Genomic DNA, 24,880 nt, shown 5'->3' with positions numbered 1-24,880 from the left:
AAAGGAGGGCCGAGTGGTCCAAAGCCCTTAATCAGAAATTCCATGCCTTCAAAGACGTAGTCTATGTCGACGCAACACAATACATTGAACGCAGCTGCTTGTCCCTTGCAGCGGTGGACTCCTCAGGTCAAGTACGCACTGGTGATTCAATCCGCACCAGAAGCTCTGAAACAGCGGAAGAGGCGGAAATCGCTCTGGCAATAGCCTCCAAACATTTTCATTACATTATTAGATATTCCAGATCAGCAGTACGCAATTGTGCGAAAGGTCGGGTCTCGGCTCCCGTAAAACGCACACTAGACACCCACCAACACCCAGGACAGATCACTTGGGCAACAGCACTCCCCTCCCTACCCGGCAACGATGCCGCCCACATCGCCGCTCGAGGACTCGCCAACCGAGCACCCGGACGGTTCACGCTAGGATCAGAGAGGGATCGCATGGTGAGCTACCAATGAATAACTCAGCACTACAAGTTAGCCAGGGCAGTGTACCTGCCAGCACACAAATCGCTTAACAAGCGACAAAAAGTCGCTTGGAGACGACTTCAGACAAACACCTATCTCAGCTCCGTAGCCTATCACTACTACCGCCCGGACCAATACCCCAATACATGTAACCATTGTAAGAAAAAAGCGGATCTGTTACATATTATGTCGTTGTGCCCAGCGGGAAATCAAACAAATCACGAAATAAGTAATACTGAGCAGTGGGAGGCCGTGTGGCTCAGCTCCGACCCTGACCTGCAGGCCAAGGTCATCAAGAGAGCTGAAGAAGCTACCCGGGCCCAGGGGCTCATGGCTGCCTGACAAGGTCATCCATCAATACCTTGTTTTCAAAGAAAGTCTTTACTCACTCAATCAACGAGAGCAGGGAGAAATTAAGCACACCCGCAGTTGAGATTAGTTAGCGGCAATTGGGGGAAAATTGGTGGAAACATCCATCCATCCATCCATCCATCCATCCATCCATCCATCCATCCATCCATCCATCCATCCATCCACCCACCCACCCACCCACCCACCCACCCACCCACCCACCTACCCATCCACCCACCCACCCATCCATCCATCCATCCATCCATCCATCCATCCATCCATCCATCCATCCATCCATCCATCCATCCGTCCATCCGTCCGTCCGTCCGTCCGTCCGTCCGTCCGTCCGTCCGTCCGTCCGTCCGTCCGTCCGTCCATCCATCCATCCATCCATCCATCCATCCATCCATCCATCCATCCATCCATCCATCCAATGTGTTGGTTCACATTCACACCGCTCCCAACCAGCAGCACTCCTCGTGTAATCTGCGTTACTACGTCAAATGACTCAGCTGTGTTCCTACTTGTCCCTTCCGTCACATTCATGCGAACCAGTTGCTCCACTGAAGACATACCTCCTTAAATCACCTTAGGTTGTTTAGACCTTGATAATGCTATCATGTAAAAACTCTTGCCGGGTGGCACATCGAGCACAGGTACCAGGATCAACACACCGCAGAACGTGTTCCCGGTGTTGCTGAATTTCGTAATGATTTCTTCGCACGTGCGTGACAGAAATCTGAAAAGTTTGGCTGGAGTCTACAGTGGGAATCCTTCTCTGATGGATGTTCACGAATGCTGATGCAGACATCTCTCAAATGCAGCGTGAGAAATCTTGCGCAATGTTTTTTTGACTATCGAAACGCAATTTGCCAATGTTCAGATAACATAATTCTGGTGAAACCGGCATTTCCAGTGTCTTCGCAATACACAGTATCCGTGATTCTTCCGGGTGCGAAGCAACTTGTGCGGGTTGAATGTTTGCGCTTTTCTAATGAAGATTTGTCAATATTTAAATTACGGGGTATTGCGTGTCACAACAACGACGCGATTGTAAAGCACGCCGTGGTAGGGATTCGCGATTCATTTACAACACCTGCATTTCTTTAACGTGCGCCCCATGCACGGTACACGGGAGATTTTTTTTTGTATTTCGCCCCCCCCCCACTTCCCCGAAATGCGAGTGAGGGACGTTGCGTTTAGAGTGACGCCGAAGAGGGAAAAAGTACCAACGAACAGAAATAAATCCCTACGGACGGGGACGCATCCATTAAAACGCCACCATGTGACATATTCGACGCTAACAGGTTTCCCAACCTAATACGCCCTACAGTGATCGTAGTTATATTCTCGCGTACATTCTTCTAATCTTCGTCACTTTCCAGTCAGGTTCGCTTTCCGCGTCTTATCGCTTCATAGCATCGGGGCAAGGAAAGTGCGGAAACAGAGTTGGGAAACAACATCAAAAAATTTTTCATGAAGAACTTGCATTCTGCAGTGCCTAGTGCAGAACGGGCGCATCGAAGCTTGTAAATTAATGTCTCCGCCTTTCCCGGGTATCTTTGGAGCGACAGGCGCCAAAGCCTCTGGCTGCATGTGTTCACCAGAAGTTGCGTACTCACAATGCGAGGTTTTCGGCAGTGTATTCCAGGTCCGTCCATGCATTGTTGTGATCGTAGAAGTAGTAGCCAACGCCTACGAAGACCTTGCTGCGTTCTCTGTCTGAACCCAGCAGCATCCGCATTGCCTGTCAATAATAGCAAGGTCGGGAGACCCGTTTCTTTATTTCAGGCAAGCCAAAAAAAAGTTGCAGGAGTTTCCTAGATAATCGCCAATTCTTGTAACTGGTCTGCTTTCTCTGCCTGAACAAACTACTTTGTTTTTTTTTTTAAGGTGAGTGTTTGGACATGTTGGTAGGACATGAATGCAGCTTTTTGCGCACAAGACGAGAACAAAGAAGAGGCTGAGACACACGAGCGCACTCATGTGACTCAGCCTTTTCTTTGTTCTCGTCGTGTGCTCAAAAAAGCTGCACACTTTCTTTACGTTTTTCTTAACGCAAGTCCAGATAATAGTAGACTATTAAAACTAGATTTAGCAACGCACTGATAGCAGACATGAGAAGTTTTTGTCTTTCTAGCGCGGTTTACTATCGTATTCGCAGGTAAAGCATCGGGGAGGAATGAGGGGGCAGACATAATTTTCGTATTTCAATATGTCACTTGCGTCCCCCTTTACACAATATAGGCTAAGTTCTAAATATGTGGCCTAGTTGTGGTATTTGCAATGTATTAGATCAGCGAGTTCTCCGGAGGTTTACGAGTATGCATTCGTTTTGCGAGCGGCGGGAAATTCAGCCCGCTTCCTTGTCATAAGTACACTTTGCACCAAGTTTAAGACCACTGCGGCAACTCAGTGTGTTAAGGTTAATGCGTATGAATGAATTTATAGCCTTTGCGTCAAAGTAGTTCTTATTCAAGCCTTCCAGAATATCATACTGCCGTTACACGGAGTGTTTCTGATAGTCCTAAAATAGCCCTAAATGACTACTTCATATACGAACAAAATGAGGGGAGGAAAGGGTGGGGCAGGGATGTTTTATAGCATCTGAGAAAATTTCGTAAAATGTTTGCAGCCTATTTTGGGGCTTTGAAAATAATTACTGAAGCCTCTTTTGTTTGTTTTGGGGTATTTTCATGGTTATACAGGTTCGCAGTACGTTTCTCCGGTGTCCTCGGTGAACTAAAGCACACATCTTACATTTGGTTATCATTAGGAGAAACTCATGGTCAATGCTTAGACGAAGTTGGAAGTGTGCGGATGTACTAACCCGTTAGCAGTAAATTGCGTACGCCAGTGCTCATAAGCGTCATAACTTTGTTTTACGAACGATACCCAACTTCGCTCACTGCCCTGGGAGTGCGATGACCAAGTTTAGCGAAAATGGTGATGACACTATACCGAGCAAGTACTAGAAGTCAGATGAGTATAGATCGAATAAAGGCTTCGTAATATGTTACTTAAGAAAGTGCTCAAAAAACATATTGTATGAGGGCAAGGCTTCAAAGAGGCGAGTCATATGCGGGCAACGTTTCAAAGTACGTCGTTTATTTGAAGCAACAGAAATTTCAGATGCACCTTCTCGAAAGGAACAGCTTCACTAAAGATTGGGTTGTCAATATTTCAAGATTGCGAACAAGTATCATCTGTCTTCTTTGTTGAGTGACAGCTCGTGCTCAACGGTCTCCCCCGCCGCGGCTATACGGCAAAAGACGCAGCCACGCACTCAAGCGAAACCTTCGGGACCAGGCTATTAAACACGGACACAGTGAAGAAACACAAGAAAACACCACACTCGCTGTCTTTTCTTGTGTGTCTTCATTGTGTCCGTGTCAGTGCGCTGTTTCACCAGCGAGGTATGATGATTAATCACCACTTAGCATAACTTTCCACATTACAGAACTTCCCTTTGGAATTTGCCGGCCACTTTTAGTCGAAGTGACTATCACTGAAAGGACGTGCCAGCCCCTTACCTTGAGTATAGTAGGCGCGATCACGGTTGCGAGGTTTTGGACAGCTGTGGGATCATCGATGATGTTCAGGATGCCGTAGTGGTACACCCGGTGCTTCTGCTTCAACGCGTTCAGGTCGTCCCTGACTTCCACGGTCTGAAACATGTCCCTTTCGAGGCCGCTACAAAGGAAACAAACGTGCGTCTCTATAAGTGTTGGGTAGGAAGTGTCCAGCTTTATGAAATTTAATTTAGTAATAAATATTTGAAAGAAAAAAACGCGGCATCCGAACGCCGAACCTTCTACTTCTATAAGTTGGCGCGTGGCGTTACCAAGTGCCATTCAGCATTACACCTTCCAAACGACAAAGTTGACATTCTTGACCTTGTATCCTTCAAAGCACGCTTATGCATAATATTTCCATTATTCGCCACATCTAAACCTTACTGCGCACCTAAGTAAATACTTTTAGCGAAGTTGTATAGTCTTTTTCGTTTGTTTTGTACTGCGCTAACATTGTAAGAGACTTGTTCTTTTATCTTCACCGGCTACCATTTGTATAATTTCCTGGTACTCCCCTTCTGCTACTTCACAAAGTCATTTTGTTTCATTATTCATGTTATTTATATTGTTGAATATTTGTTTCATGTTTACTTGCTAACAATGCATAATTTCTTTGTACGCCTTTTTTTTGCTAGTTAGCTGTATCCTCCCCTCCCGGAATACTCCTGCGGAAGCCTGTGAGGTAACTGAATGAATGAATAAATAAATAAATAAATAAATAAATAAATAAATAAATAAATAAATAAATAAATAAATTGTAATGGGTGTACTGAACAGTTCCGAGGGTAACGTCTCTTCGTAACCGAGGAGGCAGGTGACGCAGAGCAGGAACAGCTCGTTGCCCGAACGGCTCACACTCGTGCCAAGCAATGGCGATCCGCCTGGCCCACTGGTTGCACAGCAGGCATGGAAGAGAAGATCTGGCTTGCCTTGTTCTTGTGCTCTTCTTCTTCATTACAATTACCCCCGGTGTAAAAGCGGAGCCATCCTGGCGACTTACGACGTGGAGACGAGCGGGTCATAGAATTGGTTCAGGCAGCGCACGTGAACAACATCCCGACCACGGCGGCGCTTGTCGGATGTCGATGTAAGTGGCTCTATGACATAGTTGACCGGAGAGTTGCGTTCGACGATGCGGTATGGTCCATCATATTGCGAAAGAAGTTTTGTCGAAAGTCCAGGCGTGGTAGAAGGCACGGACAACAAGACAAGGGTGCCGGGGGCGAAGTTCCGATTCGTAGCGTCGCCATCACGATTGGCTTTTTGTCGTTGTTGGTCAGCGGAGGTGAACTTTCGGGCAAATTGACGGCATTCCTCGGCGTATCGGGCGACGGCTGAAACGGGAGCACATTCTGACGCGTCTGGTGTATAAGACAAAACCGTATCGATGGTATGGGAAGGATCGCAACCGTAGAGAAGAAAGTATGGAGAAAATCCTGTGGTACTTTGTGTAGCCGTATTATATGCGTACGTGACAAATGGGAGGATAATATTCAAGTTTGTATGCTCCGATGAAACTTACATGGCGAGCATACCACCAAGGGTGCGATTGAAACGCTCTGTAAGTCCGTTAATTTGAGGATGGTACGCCGTGGTGTTCCGTTGAACTATGCGGCATTGAGCAAGCAGAGCTTCAACCAGCTACGACAGAAACACACGGCCTCTATCACTCAGTAGCTTCCGAGGTGGGCCATGACGAAGAATGAACCGATGGAGTTGAAAGGATGCAACGTCACTGGCGGTCACTGCAGCTAGAGCAGCGGTTTCGGCATAGCGTGTAAGGTGATCAACTGCTACATTAATCAATCGTTTCGCAGCGGGTGTTAGTGGTAGCGGGCCGTACAGGTCAATTGCCACACGGTCGAAGGCACGAGCAGGACACGGAAGCGGCTGTAATAAACCGTGGGCTGGATGAGGCGGAGATTTGCGGCGCTGGCATTGCGGGCACGAGCGGACAAGTTTTTGGACAAAAGTAAACATTCCAGTAGTAACGTTGCCGCAGGCACTCATACGTCTTCAAAACGCCTGCGTGTGCACATTGTGGGTCAGTATGGAAAGACGCGCACATGTCGGAACGCAAAGTCCTAGGGATAACCAGGAGCCACTTGCGACCGTCGGGCTGGTAGTTGCGTCGATACAAGAGGTTATTGTGGACATCAAAATGGACAGCCTGGCGACGCAGGGAGCGGGAGATGGCGGATGCAGGCGAGCCAGAAAGGAGATCCAGAAGAGAGGCCACCCAAGGATCTTTGCGCTTGTTCTTATGCACAGGTGTCGATGTCGACCGAGGATACCGCCTCAATGGTGGAGAGGAAGGCCGTGTCGGATGGCAGCGGAGAGCGGGACAGAGCGTCGGCGTCAGTGTGCTTGCGACCTGAGCGGTAGATGACGTGTATATCGTATTCTTTAATGCGCAGAGCCCAGTGGGCAAGGCGTCCAGACGGGTCTTTTAAAGAGGATAACCAACAGGGGGCGTGATGGTCAGTAATGACATGGAAAGGCCTGCCGTATAAATAAGGGCGAAACTTCCCGAGTGCCCAAACGATCGCCAGGCATTCTTTTTCTGTGACGCTGTAATTGCGTTCCGCTTTGGTCAGCGCACGGCTGGCGCAAGCAACTACGTACTCGGAGTAGCCAGACTTGCGCTGCGCAAGGACAGCGCCAAGGCCAATACCACTGGCATCGGTATGCACTTCAGTTGGAGCGGTGGGGTCGTCGTGTCGCAGTATAGGCGGAGACGTCAGGAGACGGCGTAAGGTCACGAACGCGGTGTCGCATGCAGGAGACCAGGAGGATAGGTCGTTGGCTGGCACCACTTAAGATTTGTGTCAAAGGTGATATTATCGAGGCAAAATTACGAACAAAGCGTCTGAAGTAAGAACAGAGGCCGATGAAGGTGCGTAGTTCCTTGAGTGTCTTAGGTTTCGGAAATTCTGCCACGGCGCGAAGTTTGGATGGGTCGGGGCAATTGCCGTCTTGCGATACGACGTGACCCAGAATCATGAGCTTGCGCGCGGCGAACTGGCACTTTTTCAGGTTCATTTGCAGGCCTGCGTTTGTCAAGGGCGCCAACACTTGCCTAAGGCGAAGAGGATGCGTGCTGAAATCAGGGGCGAACACAACGATTTCGTCGAGATAGCACAAACACGTGCTCCCTTTTAGACCACGCAAGATATTGTCCATCATTCGTTCAAAGGTAGCAGGCGCATGGCATAGGCCAAATGGCATCACATTAAATTCGTATAAACCATCCGGCGTAATGAAGGCAGTTTTAGGGCGATCAACTGCTGACATCGGGACCTGCCATTAGCCCGAGCGTAAATCCAATGAAGAGAAGAATTGAGTGCCTTGCAAGCTGTCCAGAGCGTCGTCAATGCGTGGTAGAGGTTAGACGTCTTTTCGCGTTATCTTATTAAGATGGCGATAATCGACACAGAACCGCATAAAACCATCTTTTTTGTGACGAGAACCACCGGTGATGCCCACGGGCTATTGGAAGGTTGAATGACGCAGCGCTGAAGTATGTCGTCCACGTGCTCATTGATCACCTGGTGTTCCCTGGCGGATACGCGGTACGGGCGCTGCCGCATTGGCGCGTTGGAGCCAGTGTCGATGTGGTGGCTGATGGTTGACGTGCGACCCAGAGTAGGCTGAGCGACATCAAAAGAAGAACGGAACTGGGCAAGCAGGTGAAGAAGCTGAGAGCGCTGCTCGGAAGTAAGGTCATTGACAATGAAAGGTGTGAATAAGTCAGGTGGTGGCAGAGCAGAAGTGGAAAGTGCACAGAAGTCAGTGAGCTCTGTATACGAAGCATCCGGCACGTCGGTTATAAACATGTCATCAAGAGGCTGAACATGGCCAAGTGCTTCACCGCAAAGAGCCGTCAGGGCTGTAGGAAGCGGATTTCAGACAACGATGGCGCTGAGACTGGCTGAAATGTCAAGCGTGGCGAAAGGGAGGGGAACATCTTTGCGGGTTATGAAGAGTTCCGAAGGAGTGAAGAGGACAGTGCCTTCAGAGACAGCGCCACAGAAGACGGGAACAATGACAGACGAGTACGGCGGTATGGCGATGTCTTTCCGAAGGACTAGCTTAGCGGGAAGAGATGTGGCACCGACGAGGGGTACGTCACACAGAGGCGATAATTCGACTTCAGCACGTGCACAATTGATGACGACGTTATTTCGCGAAAGAAAGTCCCACCCAAGTATCAGGTCGTGAGAGCAGGACTGAAGAACCACAAACTCCACAATATAGAGAATGCCTTGAATAACAACTCTAGCTGTGCATGCTGCTGAAGGCTGCACTGGCTGGGCGCTTGCTGTGCGAAGAGAAAACCCAGAAAGTGGCATCGTAACTTTTCGTAAGGCGCGTTAGAGGCGTTCTTTTAGGATAGATACGGCTGCTCCAGTATCAATTAGCGCAACGGTGGGGAGGCCGTCCACAGTAAGGTCGACAACGTTCGAAGGCGGCAATGGAGGACATTAGAGGACAATGGAGGACTTGTACAGATCGATGGCCACGCAGTTCTTGCCTCCTGAACTGCGGCGCTTAGTTTTCCTCTTGCGTGGGTGAAGGGCGCCGACACATGGGGGATAACGAGTGGCAACGCGGGGAAGGCGAACGACGTGTAAGGACCGGGCGCTCGGTTGGTGGCCTGTTCGACTGGCGACTAAAATAAGTGTCTTGAAAAGTTTGCACGTTGGCGTAGCGAGGCGACTGCACCAACCCATCAGAGTGCAGCATGCGGCGGCGGCAGAGTCGTGCAACATGGCCGGGAATACCGCAGGCATAACATATGGGCCTGTTGTCGTGTATGCGCCAAGGATTAGCAAACGCAGAAGCAGGTCGATGAACGGGATGACGAACAGGTGGTAGCGGCCGTGGATGTAGCGCACGAGTGGTTGACGAGAAGGCTGCGCGGCGACGGATGCGTAAGTAGGTGGCGCGGCGCCAGGGTAGAGCTGATGCTGCATTGTTAGAGCCTCAGCAACTTGAGGCTGTGCGGCGACGGATGCGTAAGTAAGGTGCGCGGCGACAGGGTACTGCTGATGCTGCATAGGTAGAGCCTCAGCAACTTCCTCTTCAATAACCCGCCGGAGCGTAGGGGCGAGCTGTGTAGGAGGCTGTGGCGTGAGCGGCTGCTGTAGCTCAGCGAAGGGCATTACAGAGAGCTGACGTGCAATTTCCTTCCGCACGAAAGCTTGGATTTGTGTGAGCAGGGGGGAGTGATCAGGGAGGACGGTCATGGAAGAGAGGGCCTCGTCAGCCACTGAGGGGCGCCTGGTCAAATTGCACTGCCTGCTCAACTCGTCGTAGTTTTCGCACAAGTTTATGAGCTCTGCTACGGTGCGCGGACCCTTGGCGATCAATATTTGAAAAATGTCATCGGCGATGCCCTTCAAAATGTGCTTCAATTTCTCATTTTCGGGCATAGAAGCATCCACATGTTTGCACAGGCCGAGAACCTGTTCGATGTAACAGGTGAATGTTTCACAGGGTTGTTGCTCTCGCTCTCGTAACCGCTGCTCGGCGTGCAACTTGTGGACAGCGGGGTGACCGAAAACTTCAGCGAAACCGGCCTTGAACGCGTACCAGGACTGAAAGTCGGCTTCGTGATTTTTAAACCACGGGTGAGCCACTCGCGCAAGGTAGAATATGACGGCATTTAACTTGGCGGTATCATCCCATCGATTGTGCAAGCTCACCCGTTCGTACATAGCCAACCAGTCATTGGCGTCCTGTTCATCCGTACCGCTGAAAACCGCTGGATGGCGTTGCGGGACAGCGCCAGAGCAGGCAACTGGGGGTGGCGGTGACGTCGGCTGGTGTGAGTCAGCCATGACGGGAGGCAGAGTCCGAGACCAGAGTTCCAGGGTGTAGATGTTCTTGAGTACCCCGCACCTTTCACGAATTGTAATGGGTGCACTGAACAGTTCCGACGCTAATGTCTCTTCGTAACCCAGGAGGCAGGTGACGCAGAGCAGGAACAGCTGGTTGCCCGAACGGCTCACACTCGTGCCAAGCACTGGCGATCCGGCTGGCCCACGGGTTGCACAGCAGGCATGGCAGAGACGATCTGGCTGGCCTTGTTCATGTGCTCTTCTTCTTCATTACGAAATAAATAAATAAATAAATAAATAAATAAATAAATAAATAAATAAATAAATAAATAAATAAATAAATAAATAAATAAATAAATAAATAAAGTTGCTGGGATTGAGGCCGTGCAGTCGTCTCGTTGGCGCCGCAGATGTGTTTGCACGCTGTATTGCGCGATAAAGTGTGAAAACGTATGTGCCGCCCCTCCTCCCCGTGTCCACAGTAAAAGCAATACAAGCGCCGTGCGTGGCTTCGTGTTCTCGCTCTCTCTCTCGGTATACTCTCTACTATAATTGTCTGGAGACGTCAAACAATGTCAAAGGAATGTTTGCGTGTCCTTTGTGATGGGACCGAGTCAACGAAATAGACGCAAGTAAGCTGAACTCGCGTATAGGCATTTCGGAGTAAAAAAAAAATGAATAAGGTGGAGTAGTGACTTCTTTGCCGAAGCAAAAGTGCTGATCATGACCCAGTGCACTCTTTTTTCAGTAAGTTGTTTCTCAATTTTAATGGTTGTTCATCTTTTTTTTTCTTTTATGAGCTAGTGCACTAAGGAAAGGCCGTAACCGCTACAAAGTCATAATGAAATTCTGCAGAAAAAATAGATAACAATGAATTAAACCACTAGGCTGGAACTACTGTTAGCAGGCCTATAACACTAGTAATCGTTGTTGTAACAATAAATTAAGCTTCTCACTTCCCTTAACTTTTCTCGCTCACTGCATAGGTAGCCTTGAAGCCTTGAGCGATCATTGACCAGTTTGCTGCGCGTACGTTCACGTGATGCCTGCGTTTGGGGGGCGCTGTTCTTGCAGGCCTCTCCGATTCAACCACGTGACCACCACAATGATGCACTCCGATACCACGTCACTCATATCCTAACTGGTCACCCCGACTGTTCCGGCTTTCCGCTCAAGATCAAGTCTGGTCAGCCAAGTCAAAGTCAGTCAACATTACTTTATTTCAACATCCATATTGAAAAGTACAATGATGCTAGGACTTGTAAGCGATAAACCACAAGAAGCGTGACAGTGGCCTGCACCCTGTTTAAAACACACAGGCCGCAGGATGCAGCAAGTGGCAACATCCAGTTAGTGTGCTCACAAATGAAATCTGTGTAGAAAATTCGTTAAACGCAGTGTTTGCAGTATAAGAAAGTGAGAAAAAGTTCAAACTTTGCAAATTGTCGGATAAATACGTCATTATGTTTAACGCTTACATTGTAGCAGCTCCAACACATTTCCAACACATTATCTTATAAACGGCGTGCAGATATCTCATTTTCCATGGCCAAATGCGAATCAGTTTGGCTTGAATTTGACAATCACTTTCTACCAACCAACAAAAGAACTATCATTGGTTCAATTTACCGTTCCCCATCGTCATCTTACGATGATTTTTGTGGTGAACTTGATAGTTTATTAAACTCGTTCATTACCAAAAATTATAATGTAATCATTGTCGGCGACATTAACATTAACATTACAAATTTTAACGATAGTTCTTGTGTCCAGTACACCAAGTGCTTCATTGGACATGGTTTGGAATCTTTGCTAGATTCTCCAACACGATGTGCTTCTTCCGGTCAACATACGCTTATTGACCATGTACTCAGTAATATCATGACTAATCAAAAAGCTGATGTGGTCCATTTTAATCTGACAGACCATTATCAAATTTTTCTCTTATTAAATACTCAAACTACTTACAAAAATAAAATGGTGATTAAAAGTTCTTTTGATTCAGGAAAATTTGTGGATTTGGTGTCCGGCTCTGACTGGGGCCTATTATCCGAGGAATCTTGTGTTAACAAAGCATTCAGCACTTTAAATGAGAAACTAACAGATATTATAAATACTTGTACGTCTGTATCCTCCATATCACGTTGGTATTCCACCCCCAGGCATCCGTGGATCACTAGAGGACTACTGCGCTCTATAAATAAAAAAGATAACCTCTTCAAAAAATTAAAACTCCAAGCATTTAACCTCGCCCTTAAGGCTCGATTCAAATTATATTCACAAACTCTCACCGTCTTACTTAAACAGGCTAAGAGAACCTACTATGAAAATAAAGTGCTCGAAAATGGGAATGACTGGAGAAAAAATTGGAATGTAATTAAAGAATTTTTAAATCTTAATCAACAAGACACACCTGTGACAGGGTTTACTGACGGCACCAGCACTCCAACTGATCCTATAGATGTCGCAAATTCATTTAATGAATCATTTTTCAAGAGCTCAGCAGCCGGTGTCCCTAACTTGCCCAAGTTGCCCCGCGTGCCTGACTCCTTTTTCTTAAAACCCACATCGCCAAATGAAGTTCATCGCACTATAATAGGACTCAAGACAACAGGCTGTGGCCTAGATTCAATTCATCCATCAAAAATCAAACTTGTTGCTCGTGAGTTATCTTTTGTCCTCTCTGATATTATTAACACTGCATTTCGTACCGGCGTTTTTCCAACGAGTCTCAAACAAGGAAAAGTCACTCCAGTATTTAAAAAAGGTGATCGAAATATCTTTTCTAATTATCGCCCTATAACGATACTGCCATTTTTAGTAAAGTAATTGAGAAGCTCCTTCTTAATCACCTAACGAACTACCTAACAAAATTTAACCTTTTAACTTCTAAGCAGTTTGGTTTTCGTGCTAACTTATCAACTGAATTAGCACTGATAAAACTAACTGACAGCCTAAAGCAGTTTATCGACAATGGGCTATGGGCGGGAGTGGTATTTGTTGATTTAACTAAAGCTTTTGACACTATTAACCACTCCATTTTGTACGCTAAACTTGAATCATTTGGAATTTGTGGACCTGCTTTAGCTCTTTTGCAAAGCTACCTTACTAATAGAACCCAGGTTGTTAGATATGGAAGCGTTTTATCCACCCCAATAACAACGAACCAGGGCGTTCCACAAGGATCAATTTTGGGTCCTCTGCTATTCCTCATTTACATTAATGACTTACCATCATCGCTTAACAGTTCTGAGTGCATCCTCTATGCTGACGATACAACGATATTCAGTAGTGATAAAGACATTAACAGTCTACTCAGAAAGTTAAACACCGATGTCACGAATCTTGTGTCTTGGTGTAAAAATAACTTGCTAAACGTAAACCCTGTTAAAACAAAGTTTATGTTATTTCACTCGTCCCAAAAAACGCCTACAAGAACCCCTGAACTATACGTTGATAACTACGTCATTACCACATCTAATTGTGTAACTTTCCTTGGTGTTACATTAGACCCCCAACTTAAGTATAACATTCACGTAAACTCTGTCACTAAGAAGACTGCTTTCGGCATCCGCGTGCTCATTCGAACCAGACACTGTTTTCAGCAATATATACTAAAATCACTTTACTACGCTTTCATTAACAGTCACCTTACTTACTGCATTTCATCATGGGGCAACACATATCCTGCACATCTGACAACCCTCATTCACCTTCAGAACCGGGCGGTCCAAATAATTACCCACAGTTCATATATCACATCAGCAGCGCCCATTTTTCGCACTCTTGAGATTCTACCATTAACTTGCACATTTCAACTGAAACTATGTCTTATATTATATAGAAGTAGAAACAGTGACATTCCAGCTGAGTTACTTCCCTCGACGCAACTTTTCAATACAAATAACATGCGGTTTTCTGAAAATAATAATCTCTTGCTTCCTAAAGTCAACACTAACTACGGTAAAATGACAGCCTTCTTTTCCGCAATTTCATTTTGGAATTCACTGCCATCAAATATTAAATCATGCTCTTCATTACACTGTTTCCGGCGGCTTCTAAAACAGTTCTTATTAACAACATACCTTACCTGATTATTCGACAAGTGTACATACTTTTATATGTGTGTCTATATATAGGTGTGTATCTATGTGTGCGTGTGTGTATACATTTATTACTGTGTAGCCATGTTTCATTATTTTTCTCGATTTATGTTGATAGATTATCGGTCGTTTGTAAATTAATTTTGTTGCACTGTTGGATTGCCCACTTTTGTTCATAATCACTATACTTCTATTCAATTACTGTGATGATAGTACCTTCAAGTGTATTTCAATATGGAATTATTCTTGCTAATTTTTGTATAATCGTCAACTACCCGATGTTTCAGTAATTACTTCTAATATGTTCATTGTATTTTCACGCTGTTCTTACCCTCGTTGCTAATCCTATATTACATATTTTGTGCATGTTGTAACAGGAGGTCCCCCTGACAGTTTTTACTTTGGGACCTCCTTCTGTATTACATTTTCTTTGTAATTGTATTGTATTGTGTAATAATAAACTTCAAACTTCAAACTTCATGAGAATGGAATTATAAGTCAAAAGAGGGTAGCAACCTGAGGTAATCAAAGATTTGCTTAGTGTGGGAGCCATATGGGACATTTACGATTATTCAAAGTGCTTGCTTGTCACATCTGTGAATGTCTTAAGCTTGCAATGATGGCCGTACCCCATATCAGTGACATTATGATAATGTCGGAAAGAAGAAAGAGTTATGGACTAGAAGCTTTATGTGTGATGGGAGAACAAACCACCGCCTCGATTGCGCTCCAACTGTCCGTGATAATTTAGAGCAAGCCTACTCAACGTGTTCTTTCTGATACTTGATTTCATGCAGTACAACTCGAAGACTCCTAACGACAAGTACAACTTCAATGCCAGAGAGCTCAGTGTAAAGTTTATGTCAACATTCATACTTTTGTTTTGGCGCAAAATATTACAGATTTTATTTTCGCAATATTTATGGCCCTTGAACTACACTTATATATACGTGCACGTACGTCATCAGCTCGATTTATAAGTGCCGGCCGGTGAGAATCTGAGAAAGATAACTGTTGCCTGTTTATACGTTATATTTTGTATTTCTGCCGATATATACTAGATGGTTTACATACACGTTAGAGAGCAAAAGTCCGCGGATACTATCCTACGATATTTGATGTTTACTTATTTTATTAAACCAAAATTTAAAGCTTTTTAGACGCATTTGTTGTATGTGGTAACGTAGATAGCAACTTAAAACATTCCGAAAGTTTTCTGAAAGCAATAATCAGAAAGTTTGTTAATAATTGCGCTTCGATTGATGCAATAGAAAGCTTTGGAATAATCAATAAGTACACCAACCACGTAATGGCCACTTTCAAGGAAGTCAAGAATAAATGTTTAATGCAACAAACGTACATTCTCAGTAGAACGTCTTTTCTTGTGTGTAAGTAAGCAAATTTGAATAGTGCCAGAAGGTTGTGCTATGTCAAAAGAGAGGTCACTCGAATGTATAATAACTTTTCTATACCCTTCGAAATGACAGGGAGAATCGATATTGGCCTGTAGTCGGACGTGTTATATCTATCACCATCTTTGTAGACAAGAGACACTTTGGCAACTTATAGACATTGAAGAAAATTTCCGGATAAGAATAAAAGGTTGAAACATTATTTACCAAAGCGAACAATGATGACAATAACGTGTTTGAGTGGTTCTATTGTAAGTTGTCACTGTTTCCGGATTTGAGTGGTCTCCGGATTTCAGATCGCAGCTCTTAGGCGCCCGTTCCTGCGTTGAACGTCGGCGTGCCTCGGCTTTGTACCTCGGTGTAACCGAGCGAACGAGCACAGAGAATGATGAAAAAGTGAAGGCGGAGCGCAGCGCCGGGTGAAAGACGGCGAGAGCGAAGAGAACGCGAGGAAGAAAGCGGAGGAGGAAGGTGTAGCTGAAGCATGAGGAGGAAAGCGAAGTAAGCCATATTGAAGCACTTCCAGATGGCGCTCACGTCCGCGCATGCGCACCAACGGTGGCATCGGCCGTGCGGGGGAAACAAAACAAGCAATCACAAACCTCACCTTAATGCACGGCGTTCGCTGTGAGCGTCTCCCGGTAAATATTAAGGTTACATAAGCTGCAGTTGTCGGGAAGTGGCAACTGTGGGGGGGCCGGTCTTTTATAGTCCCGCGCGTCGCGGCTCTGCCAGTCGGTGCGCTGTTCGGTGCGATGCCCCAATATATCGCGAAATGAAAACACGTATAGAGCGGCGCGCAAATTTCGCATTAGACAGTATCGTAATGGTCGGTGAATGTTCTTTTTGTTTGTTTCAGCATACACATGCCTCAAATTGTTGCGAATATTTTCTCCGGTACATTTTTGTTTTTAAGCAACCAGCTCGAGCCTCAAATAGCAAGGCAAGGCCCTTCGTGGTATCGTGCATATTTTCCACTCCAATTCCTTTCTTCGTATTCTTCTAAATCTCCATGCTCTTTCTTGTCGCCATTCTTTGCAATCATTTCACTGTCTCTGTTTCTCTCACTTTCTTTTTGATGACTCCAGGTTGAGTACTTACATCTTCACTGAGCGTGTACTTGGTACTTGGTAGCGCTCATCCTGTCTGTCCCTTTCTGTGTCCGTGTTCACTTCGCGCTACTAGCCAAGATCATGTTACCGTACCTACTCGCCCAACTGTCTATCCTTTTGTACTTGGTTGCCAGCTTTCTTGACCTCTTCCTCCATTCTTTGTCCACGCTTTTTCTGTCAAACTGCTTATGCACTTTAGCCGTCCATTTATTTTGATCCATGTGGCTGAGTCTTTTTTGAAAACGTACTTTGCTGTGCGCTTCTATGACTTAAAAACAGGTCCAACCCATTTCGATCTGCACTGCATCATTTGTGGTTTTACCGCTTGCTCCGAAAGCCAACCTGCCTAAAAATGTTTGGTTAATTTTCAACCCCGACATGATACTTTTTAAACACGAAGTGGCATTAGCGAACGTTAGAGCTGGTACCATGATTCATTTCGAGATTCCACTCACCACCCTATATTTATTGGGGCTCCAATATGTTATATGCTTCATAAGCGCTGCGTTCCACTTACCCTCTATATTCAGATTATCCTGGTGGGCGGCTGAGTAAGAAGTGTTTCGTTCGTTTATGCATGCGCCGAGGTAGTTGTATTGCTTAACCATGGGTATGAGTCGCTGTTGAATTGACACCATGCAATTACTCGTCTTTTGAATAAAGATGACAATTCCCGATTTCTCTGTGCTAAACTTAGGACGTAGATTTCTCGCTGAGTTGCCATAGCTATTCGCAAGTGTCAGTAAATCTTATATAGTCCGCTATGTCATCCGTAAACATAAGTGCGGGCACGTTCTGTTGCACCGAGTGTCCATTACTTATGCAGGATAAATCAAACCCTAAGTCGCCGTTTTCCAATCGTATTTCTATGCCCTTGACATAAAGCGTGAATAGTAATGGAGGCAGAGGTCACCCTTGTTCCAGCCTTTGTTGAATGTGTATCACTTCATTACATTTTCGGCCAGTCCCTACATTTTTACTCGGTTGTGTCGACATACCTCCCTGAGCAGCATCCCCGAAATCGTCATCTATGTCTTCGTTTTTGAGAATATTCCATAAAAATTCCCTGTCTGCGCTGTAGTAGGGTGCCTTGATGTTGGCACGGGTATTTATTTATCCATTTTCCAGGTACTGCATTTTTCTCACTAACAACTTAATGTTATCGCCTGTCAACTACTGATAACAACTACGTAATCTTATCTGTCCTCTCCCGCCTGGCTGCTCGCCACCGCCCACCCACCCGCTCGCTCGATATGTTGCTCTCTATTGAGTGAGTGAGTGAGTGAGTGAGTGAGTGAGTGAGTGAGTGAGTGAGTGAGTGAGTGAGTGAGTGAGTGAGTGAGTGAGTGAGTGAGTGAGTGAGTGAGTGAGTGAGTGAGTGAGTGAGTCTGTCTGTCTGTCTGTCTGTCTGTCTTAAAAAGTTAGTAGAAGGAACTCTGGCGGTAATGTCAAAAATTAGTAGAAGGAACTCTTGCGGTAATGTTAATGGCAATGGTGGTTCAGCAAGAACGGAAATTCAAGTTAGCACAGGTATTTGCCTAAACTTTGTCCTTCTGGCGTCAACCGGCTTTGTGACTCTGCTCAACGATCACTTTCAACAAACGATTGTGTTATAAATGGTACAATAGCGGACGTGTAAAACTTAGCACCCATGACGTGTATACTTCACCCATCGCAGTTAGCGGTCCGTATACGATCATTATCAATAATAACAGTTTTCTCTGCTACAGTTCCAACTAGTTATTTCAGTGGGATACTAATGATCCAAGCTTCGCGTGTGTCAGGGACTCACCGGACGTCGAAGGACAAACCGCACGAGGTGTCAACGTAAGTGCTGCAGGCGTTCCTGAATGCATGGTAGCTGATGCCGTTGACGGACCCGATCACAGCTTTCTGGAACACCCGCACGTGCGTGTATATGATGATGTCGCATGACTTGTCCGGTGGGAAGAGCTTAGAAATTGCCGTCTGCGTCCCCACCGAGCACAGCAAAGGAGGGGGCGGCGTCGTTGTCGTTGTCGAAGTTGTTGGCGTTGGTTCTGCGGGATGCGAGATACTTGCGTTGGCGTGAGGAAAAAGAAGCATTTGGGAACCTCGAAATTATCGAATAGAATCGATTATAGACTTTTGATGCGTGCCCAATTATAATATTGAATGGAATACCGAATATTTTTTCAGATTCTGAACGTAAGAAATGAAGACAAAAGTGGCGACCCCCCCGCCCCCCAAAGAAACGTGGTTTCTGTATAAAACTGGAAAAGGCGCCACATTAAAGCATGCTGAATGAGACGAACAAACTCAGACTTGGCCAAACCAGAACTGAACTGGCTCCTCGCTGCTATAGACAGAATAGCGTATGCGTCGCGTGGTTGAAATTTAACGCCTCTTCGCCTATACGTTAATAGCAACAAGTGTGATTGCAACAACTCCCTGCGCTATACATTCGATTCTGGGCTTGACGTCACATCCGCTTTGATTGCGTCCCATCCGCCTTGAGCGCCACAAGGTATGCGTGTCTTCTGTTAAGTGTCAGCCTGAGTTTTGGCAATGAAGTAATGGATGCGTTCGCTTAGATTTACAATGCTTCCGCGTACTCTGTGACGCCAACTATAGGGTTTTCAGCTAGATATATTGTGGCAAGTATTAAAAAACGCAAATATCCGTCATGAGATGATAACCAACTTGGTATTATTCATCATCTTCTTGAGCAACCCAAAGTATTGCTTTTACATGTCATTATTTAAGCCAAATATCTTATGTAAAACAACCAAGCGAACATTTCTACCACTGTCCACTTTAACATTTTCTGCTTCAGCCAATATCTTACATGTTGCATAATTTCTAATTATAGAGCCAACTGCATAGTAAAGGTTGCTTGGATGTCTCAAGGGGCAGTGAACAATACTAATTAGATCCCATTCTTGTAGTGCCCACTTGCATTTTCTGAGGCTTGGCAGACGCTACTTGAAAGACTCTATATTGCGAATCAAACTGGCTGGTCAAACTACAATATACACAATGCGTGAAAAGTTGGCGGAATGAGAAAGATAATAGGAGCTCTACGGTTCTTTTCTTTTTTTTAGCTACGACGTAAAGGTTGAAACAGTTCTACGAAAGCTAACAATCTCCCTCATCACGAAGCACCGAATTCCCGGTCGTCAAAATATAGTCTGGATGGCTCACTTGGTCTCCGAGTCGCCTTTGCAATTGACGAGCCCGTATCTTGTCCCGGTACGGTGGGTGGCGTAGGTGGTGCCGGCCCCTGAGGAACAACCTATGGAGAGGTTAACGGCAACATTTATTTTCTTCGGTACGCATGCCCTAAAGGTACCTAATAAATAAGGATTCCAACACGCCTCACGAACTCGACCAAAGAACACCACAAATCAAGGAACTCTCTCCTTTGTTTTTCTCTTTCTTATTTTTTATGCGAAGCTTTACTTGCGAACCGTGCCTGAATGACCTGACCGTAACTGCCGGGTGCTGCTGCTGCTGCTGTCTTAAAGATTAGATCACGCCTTAAAAATAAGGATGAGTTACGTGCCCAACGGTGGGACCGAACGTCGGTCGCCCAGCACAGCAGCCCCAACTTCTAACCACGAGGCGACACCAGGTTTATGAGGTAATTACCAACTATGGCTCATTGAGATAATGGCCGCGTCTGTCACATTGCGCAGCGCGGATGTGTGATACTACTTGCGCGTGATAATGTAATAACACTTGTGCAGTCCCCTTTAGACCAATGACGCGGAAGTGAAGTGGTTAAATTTAGTGCGCTGCATTGGCCGCTTCCCGAAAGCTTTGCTTCACGTAGATACTGAAGTGTTCGTTGGATGGGGATGATTGTTTTCTAATATGCAGGTAGTTTTTTCTCGGTGTCTAGAAAGTGGTGGGAGGAGAAAATGGGGGAGGACGCGTGGCTGTGGTGCGCTTAAGCAGCGTGATTATTAGGCGTCCCGCCACATAAGAAGACCGATTAAATTGGGTGCAACAGATGAGTCATATGCGGTCGTTCAGTTCACGCAATTACTATAAGATTATAAGATTACTATTACCAGAATTTACTATACTATAAAGGCATGAGGCTGATATTTTAGCAGCTACCATGGGTGCTCTCCACACCCTGATTTCGCTCATCTCGTAGCCACAAGTGCCCAGCTACGAGGCGTGTAGGTACCAATATTAAGTCGCGAGCTCTTGTAAGGGTGTTGTCAGTAGTCTGCACAAAGAGCGAGTCTAGATGAAGTCGTGATGACACATTTCGGTCTGTCATTAACGCGCCGTCCTAATGGCGCAAGCATGTTGGACATGAAATGGGCGCACATTTTTTTTGCGTCCGGGTGTTTGACGTCCTCAGCTAAGCCGTTTGTCGACGCGTTTCCCTTCTTGACGTCATTCTCGTGCCGCTTCGAGCATTTGTTTGAATTCCCAGTCTCATCTACATACAGAAATTCGCAATCAGCACATGATATATTACACACTGCACCAGGTGTAGTGTATCACTCATCATTCGAACTACTGATAACACCCTTAACAGAATGGACTGCAATCTTCACACCATATAGGCGAAGTCAATTCTTCCAATGTTAGGGATTACGTAAACTGTTTTGAGTGATGACCATTTCGTTCTTGTGTTTTGTAAACGGGCTTCCCATACCTACAAGAAACGTCAATTTCATGGATTGTTGGTCGGTTGCAAGATTTATATTTGCTATACTGTAACTTCACCCGGCCAGACGGTTCTCAGTCAAGCCATTTAATTCATTAAACTTCGTACTTGAAGGCTAATACCCGGCATAATTATATTTGAGATTATCTAGGACGGGTGTTTTAACAAATTTTCAGAAGGTTGGTGTAGGTATAGCCTTCTCAAGAACTTAAGCTAGCCATTTGCCTGTCTTATCAGCATCTGGTTTTCTAAACACTTTGAAGTAGTTTTAAGATACGCTGGTCTAGAAGTAGACTTCAAAGGTTTATGAAGACCTGAAAACTCCCTTTCGCGGGTTCCAGTGAGTCGAAGCTAAATTATCCAGCCAACAAACTGCTTTTCTTGCCTCAGCTTTATTTTGATAGGCTTCCGTCTGTCTCAGCCAGCTGGACATCTGGCTTCTCCAAGATATGCCTGCCTATCACTTTCAACGCTCGGCCATTTGAGTAAAACTGCCAGCTCTTCTTAAAGGTTATGGGCACTTGATGTTTGAAGAGATTTTACTTTGAGGCAATATCAAAGCTAAACTCACCAACACGTTGGTTCCGCCACCTTCACCTTTTCCAGATCGTCCTTCCGCACCTTCATCCTCCATTTCACTGCCTGACAAATGCGAAATGAACAAGTGTGTATAACTCACGCTCCAGATTTCCAATGACTAACACAAGCAGCTTTTCATTGTAGCCTCTGAAATCCGTACCAGTCGCGAGAACAGACGGCGATTAGAACTGTTTATTTCCGCACCATCGAGAAGGAATTCGTGAGATAAACGTCTCAAAAGTGAGACTTTCGTGTTTCATTTTTCTCAGCTTGAAAAGAAAAAATGTAGAAGAAAAGAAAGGCGTAGGATTCGTGGTATAAACACTTTAACTGTTGAATGGTTGTTCACTTGGAACTCCATTCTGACACAGCATAGTCCGGGGCAGCGCCACCCTTCAAGTTATGTGTTTAATCGGCTTTGTGACTCTCGACGGCCCTTTCTGAGGGAACGCCTCGCAACTAGAAGCTCTCGGCGTCTACTCGAATGCACTGGATTGGAGGCGTGCTGTTCTATATACCTACTACTCTTCGTAAACTATTCGAAGCGTCGTGTCCTTTTGGCGCGAGGAGTGGCACTATGTGGTGGGAAGCGTACATTCAAGCGCTTGCATGAGAGCTCCGTACTCTGTGGCATCCAAGAAATTTGAGACGAGGCGCACCGGTAATACGCATGCAACAACAACGTTTTATCAAGGAATACGTACCACTTATTCCTATTGCGAACAACCCGTGTGCCCGATATGTCCTACCTACATCCGTATGTGGCTATGGACGTATGCGATTATATAATCATATAGCTATGAAAACTGATATGTGCTTGACTCTTCATTGTCGCTACAACGTGAACACATGAATATAAAACTATGGTTCGGACACATGGTATTTCTTTACTGGGTAGTCCTGCGTACGAAAAAACGCTTGGAAATGAAACATTAGTAATGCGCTTAATAATTCGCAGCTTAGACACAAATTTACTCGCAACTGACAAAAGCTAAAATGTTACGATTAGGAACATGGTCCCTCCTGTTCTTAATTCACTGGTGTGAAAGATTTACTCTGTGCTTTCTTTTACTCTTCAGATGTCCTCACTTAGGTGTACTTGACACAGCGTTGGGTCCGAAAATGTGAGCGCCTCAAGAACGCTTCCTGCAAGACCAGTGGAAGAGCCTTCTCGGCTCATAATAATGACGCCAAACCAAACCTTTACAGTGCTCCCTTACGGAGGCTGGTTTGGTTACGATGAAGCATGACGGATTTAGGCGAGAAACCTGAAAAGTCCCCAAAAAATGCCTCATCATTCGCGGCTTCAGGCTTCGCGAATGTTATCTTGAAAGCACTGCCAGCTCACATCTTCCTGTTCTTTCTTAAGAACTTCAAGACACACAAGATTACCAGGTCACGCAACCTAAGAGGCTATACTAAATTCGCGTGAGCTACTGTTTATCCTCACGAGCTGTGCCATGAAAACATAAACACGATCAGCAGCACAGAGAATTATGGGGAGGCAAGCACAATGCTTTTGGTCGTGGCGCCACAAGCAATCCCCGATATCTGCTTCAACAGGCAGCTCAGTGTGGCATTGTAGAGGTTGATCCCGAATCTAACAAGGTGAAGCATGTTACAGCGATGAACAGCGCACACGGCTGTCATCCTCAGACAACTCTCTCAAAGCTTCCCAAGCGCACTTGTCTTGTACCCCGGAGCTTGGTGCGCTACTGTTCGTAAGTACAGTTACCGGAATTGCCGCTCGTTTGAACCATACTGCGTGTCTTGTTTCAGAGCACCAGCTACGAAGTGTGTGTGCCACCGACGGTCTCGCGTCTTGTCTTTCATTGTTTGGCGTTTTTCAAGTTTTTCAGCTTGACTGTACACTAGATATCAGAAGACTCCCCTGCATCACCGGCTAGATAACCAATTGAAGGCGCCGCCTTATTCGTGTAGCCAACCAATGAATGCTAGGGCCGTGAGCCTTGCCGAGTTTGTTTGTTGGGAAGAGCATGCAGACAGACAAAACTATCCGGAATGATGGCGCCTAGAGTAAAGAAGCCAGAACAAGCCGTAACACAGCGCTAGTACTCTGAGCAAAATAGTGTTTGGGGTTGTGTGGCAAAAAAACAACAACATTGGGAATCAACGCAAACACTACGCTGCACTTCCAGCGAAACCACACGGAAGGCCATCTGGATTGCCGTACCAAGGACGCGACGACCCCCACAACTTTTCGCCGGCCTCCAGGTGCATCTTAATCCGCAGGAGAGTGCTACTTACTCGCTTAACTTGGTTGCCAGGTTGCTACCTTTCACGTGCGGTTTTTCAGCCTGCAACTAAATTTACCTGGGCGACCAGTTGTGCATATCGCCTGCATATAAACCTGGTCGTCGCGGCTAGGAAAGGAATGGGGCCGCTATCTCGCACTTGCAGCACGACGCCGTGCGGAAAGTGAAATCGCAGCAGTGGTATGCTCGATGAATATGGCATTGCTTCTATAACCACAAGGACTCGGGTTCGGTCATTGCCAGCAGCGGCTGCATTTCGCCGAATGGTACACCGGTGAACTTGGCGCGGAAAGACGGGCGTTAAAAAACACGGATGCAGCTTTGCGTCTCTGAAATTCACGAGCGCAAACACATACGCCAATATTTGAGCAAAAGCCCAAACGCCAGTGGCGTTTTTGTAGTAGCCCCTTCCTAATTCTGTTCGCGTTTTCCACGCTTCCATTTCCGTACCATAAATCCCTACAAACTTGCGCAGTCTTTCGTCGCTGTAACC

The 24,880-nt window shown here is 45.9% G+C and overlaps 1 protein-coding gene across 2 annotated transcripts in view; it reads right to left on the bottom strand.

Moving 5' to 3' along the window:
- The window catches only part of LOC135904774 (uncharacterized), a 63,806-nt gene that overhangs the window by 26,891 nt on the left and 12,035 nt on the right, over window positions 1-24,880 (bottom strand). For both annotated transcript variants that reach the window (XM_070521280.1, XM_070521281.1), the window contains 5 exons: window positions 22,104-22,174; window positions 20,047-20,137; window positions 18,656-18,902; window positions 4,352-4,511; window positions 2,441-2,565 (listed from right to left, as the gene is read on the bottom strand). In XM_070521280.1, coding sequence (XP_070377381.1) covers window positions 2,441-2,565; window positions 4,352-4,511; window positions 18,656-18,902; window positions 20,047-20,137; window positions 22,104-22,174 — 694 coding nt within the window. The remainder of the gene's footprint in view (window positions 1-2,440; window positions 2,566-4,351; window positions 4,512-18,655; window positions 18,903-20,046; window positions 20,138-22,103; window positions 22,175-24,880) is intronic.

This window comes from Dermacentor albipictus, chromosome 7 (assembly GCF_038994185.2).
Source record: "Dermacentor albipictus isolate Rhodes 1998 colony chromosome 7, USDA_Dalb.pri_finalv2, whole genome shotgun sequence".
NCBI classification, from domain to species: Eukaryota; Metazoa; Arthropoda; class Arachnida; order Ixodida; family Ixodidae; genus Dermacentor; species Dermacentor albipictus.
This window is presented reverse-complemented; position numbering and strand designations above follow the sequence as displayed.